The sequence below is a fragment of the Bidens hawaiensis genome, unplaced genomic scaffold (assembly GCF_021521415.1).
Source record: "Bidens hawaiensis isolate Kalapana, Puna unplaced genomic scaffold, B.hawaiensis_p1.1 tig00100246_1, whole genome shotgun sequence".
NCBI lineage: Eukaryota > Viridiplantae > Streptophyta > Magnoliopsida > Asterales > Asteraceae > Bidens > Bidens hawaiensis.
In genome coordinates, this window is record NW_027506825.1 from 1012 (window position 1) to 4703 (window position 3692).

The 3692-nt window shown below is 33.6% G+C and overlaps 1 protein-coding gene across 1 annotated transcript; it reads left to right on the top strand.

Moving 5' to 3' along the window:
* Positions 1-1880: 1880 nt before the first annotated feature.
* On the top strand, positions 1881-3215 carry LOC143618599 (uncharacterized). Its single transcript, XM_077090743.1, has 2 exons — positions 1881-2167; positions 2796-3215. Exons 1-2 carry the CDS (start codon positions 1910-1912, stop codon positions 2991-2993), a joined length of 456 nt encoding a protein of 151 aa, XP_076946858.1. The 5' UTR covers positions 1881-1909; the 3' UTR covers positions 2994-3215.
* The last annotated feature ends 477 nt before the right edge of the window (positions 3216-3692 follow it).

A 3692-nucleotide genomic window follows, 5' to 3' on the forward strand; every position in this document is an offset into this window, starting at 1 on the left:
TAAAAAACGCAAAATGTAAAATAACTAAAATGTTTCCCCAATTCTCTTCGTTCATAAAAAAAACCTTTTTATTCCAGTTAAATTTCGAGTTTTTCGGGTTCTTTTTATTCGTTTTTTTTTCATTTCGGTCGGTTTCGGTATCTGCTCGGTTTCAATGATTTCGGTTTCGATTTCTCGGTTTTTTCGGTTTCAGTTTTGTTTTGTTTTAGTCAGTTTTTTCGGTTTCATTCCGTTTTTTTTGTTTCGTTTCGATTCATTTGTTTTATTTTGGTCGGCTACGTTTCAGTTTTTTTGTTTCGTTTTGGTAAGCTTTTTGATTGCATTTTTTTTTGTTTCGTTTTGGTTAGTTTTTCGGTTTCATATCGGTTTTTTTGTATCGTTTTGGTTGTTTTTCAATTTCGGTTTAGTTTCGTTTCAGTTTTTTTGTTTCGTTCGTTGGTTCGGTGTTTTTGATTCGTTTTGGTCCGGTTTTTAAATTGCATTTAGTTTTTTTATGTTTCCTTTTGGTCAGTTTTTCAGTTTCAATTCGTTTTTTTTTGTTTCGTTTCGGTCGTTTTTCTATTTCAGTTCAGTTTCGTTTCGGTTTGTTTGTTTCGCTTTGGTCGGTTCAGTGTTTTTGTTTTGGTCAGGTTTCAGTTGCATTTCGCTTTTTTTTGTTTCGTTTTGGTCATTTTTCTATTTTGGTTCAGTTTCGTTTTGGGTTTTTTTTGTTTTGTTTCGGTTGATTCGGTGTTTTGTTTCGTTTTTGTTGGTTCGGTGTTTTTGTTTTGTTTTGGTCCGCATTTCAGTTGCATTTCACTTTTTTTTTTGTTTCGTTTTGGTCAAATTTTCGGTTTCATATCGGTTTTTTTGTTTCGTTTTGGTCGGTTTTCTATTTCGATTCAGTTTTGTTTCGGTTTGGTCGATTCGGTGTTTTTGTTTAGTTTTGGTTAGCTTTTCGGTTGCATTTCGCTTTTTTTTTGTTTCGATTTGGTCAGTTTTTCGGTTTCATTTCGTTTTTTTCGTTTTGGTCGTTTTTCTATTTCGGTTCAGTTTCGTTTTTGTTTCGTTTTAGTCAGTTCGGGGTTTTTGTTTCATTTTGATCGGTTTTTGGGTTTCGGATGAATTTTGTTTCGCACATGATAGTTTGGGTATTTTGAAATAGATAAATTTTGGATAACTTGGATACTTTGTTTTGACCCATTTTAACCTATAAATGAAACTCACTTGTATATTTCAAACCCATCCTGACCCACTTGTAGAATTTTTATGATCCATCCTAACCCATTTTACTTTTAAAGTTTATCCATCTTAACCCAAAACAAGCCATTTGGGTTGCCACCCTTAATTGTGCATCTAGCTCTCTTGCATCAATCATAATTTTTCTTACTTCACTTTTTTGTTATTTCTTGTGAAAACGCAATTCACATGTGATTATCATCAGACTGAAGGTTTAAACAAAAATGAAAACCAATAAATCTTTTATACATGTATATTTATTTATTTATATATCCCTAAATAAAATTATCATGAGTTGGAATAAACAATATCTCACAAAACATGTGATCAGTGGGCCACATATAACGTACACAGAAATTGACCAAACCACCCCTGTACAAACACTTAATCCCGAAAAGCCCCTAAACACTATCACGCTCATCTCACGTGACTAAACATTCCAGAACATCAAAGATGCTCAGCATGGTTTCCTAACCGATACTAACACAAAAGATAAAACCACATCCACTCACCACAACCGTCCGATCACACGCCACGTCACTGATCCGTTCCAAACCACAATTCAACGGTCGAGATCAAACGTCCTGTATAGCTACTCTGAAGAACTCACTCACTCTCTCTTTCCTCTCAATCTCGTTACTTTCTGTTACTCTATTTTCCGAATATTAATCGGATTTTGATACTGTTTGTTATGAAGATGAAGATGTTGTTTGAAGGTGAAGAAGTGTTTGAAGAAGACGTTGAAGATGATAACGAGGAGGAAGATGATGATGACGATGATGTGCAGGAGGTTGTGCCTAGCTCCGGCGGTGGTCTGCCGGTGCATCCGGTGGATGATGACGAAGATGAAGAAGACGATGACGAAGAAGACGGAGATGAAGATGATAACGCCGGTGATGATAGCGATGACGGTGACGGTGACGGAGATGAGGAAGACGATGAAGATGAGGTATAGTTTCTGTTACTTTTCCGTTGCTGTTTGTTAACGTGATTAATCTTCAATAGTTTTCTTTTATTTTACCTTTTTTGTTTTTGTTATATCTTCAATAAATATTTATTATTATTGATTTGCTAATCTTCAATACTTTTCTGTCATTTTACTTGATTATTTTTGTTTGTTATTATACTGATTTTCTTTTTGTTATATCTTCACTAATTTTCTGTTATTTTACTCATTTTTTAGTTAATATTATAATATTATTTTACTGATTTAATTTCAATAATTTAATGTTGTGTTACTAATTTTTTGTTAATATGTTATTTTACTGTTTTTTTGTTTATTTTACTGTTTTTTTGGTTAATTTTCTGTTATTTAACTGATTTTCAGTTACTGTTACCAGATCTCGATTATCTCAAAGCTCGATTTATCGTTATTAAGTTATTAAATTAATTTATTTCTGTAATTCACTGAATTTAAAAATAACTTATTAAGAGTTTTTGGATTAGGTTTCACAGCTTCCGTTGTTCATTCTCTACAAATCATAATCTGAAAAATTTTCATCAAATTCAACACAATTTGTATATGGTTTTAAATATTCTCTCTGCTGATGATGCTTGACCAATTTATTATGAATTAGGTTGAGCAAGATGAGAACGGTGCCGGTGAAGAGGAAGATGATGAGGATGATGGAGAAGAAGATGAGGACGACGAAGACGGTGGTAAGGCTGAGGCTCCAATCAAAAGAAAGAGATCGAATAAAGATGACTTAGATGACGACGATGATGATGACGATGGTGATGATGATGAAGATGATAAGAGGCCATCCAAGAGATAGTTGGTCAAAAATTCCAAACTACTTGCAAGTTACAGAAGGATAAGTTATTAGTTTTAATGGTTTTGTGTAGATGTTATTCCAGTGCTTGACAATGAATAAGTTTTCCTTTCCTGAAAGTCTTGGTTATGTGTCGATTTGTAAACTATAACTGTGACTTGTATTATCGAGATGTTTGATATTGATCGTTTTTAGGACAGACGAAAAGAAACCGTGCTTTGTTCATGCTTGTTTGTGATTGGTTTGGTTGTGGTTGAGGTTAGATTTCAAAATTTTAACGTGTTCTTGGTTCATGATGGAAGAAATGAGTTAGGCTAACATGGTTTGTGAAACGGTTCGGCAACACCTCAAGCGTCTTTTTTACCTGATCGGTTTATTCACGTCGACTCTCCCAATGTCGCAACCCACTTCAACAGTAATGTTGCTGTTACAATTCTAGCCATCGCCTAACTTTAAAAATAAATAATAACCTTATAAATATCCACAACACAATACAATTTTCTTTCAAGAATTGTAGTAATTTCCATTATCAATCTCTATTTTATTCATCACCATATTATTTTGTGTGTCTAAATAAATTTCCATCATCTAGGTCTGATGGTTTGAATCATGATACCTTACACTTTCTTTCTTCAGTTACACAAGCATCTAGGCCTGTAAACGAACTGAATGTTGGTGAATTGTTCGTAAACCGTTCGCGGG

Coding starts and splice junctions, on each gene's coding strand:
- LOC143618599 (XM_077090743.1), top strand. CDS start 1,910: ATGAAGATGAAGATGTTGTTTGAAGGTGAAGAAGTGTTTGAAGAAGAC. Junction 2,168..2,795: donor AGGAAGACGATGAAGATGAG/GTATAGTTTCTG, acceptor ATTATGAATTAG/GTTGAGCAAGATGAGAACGG.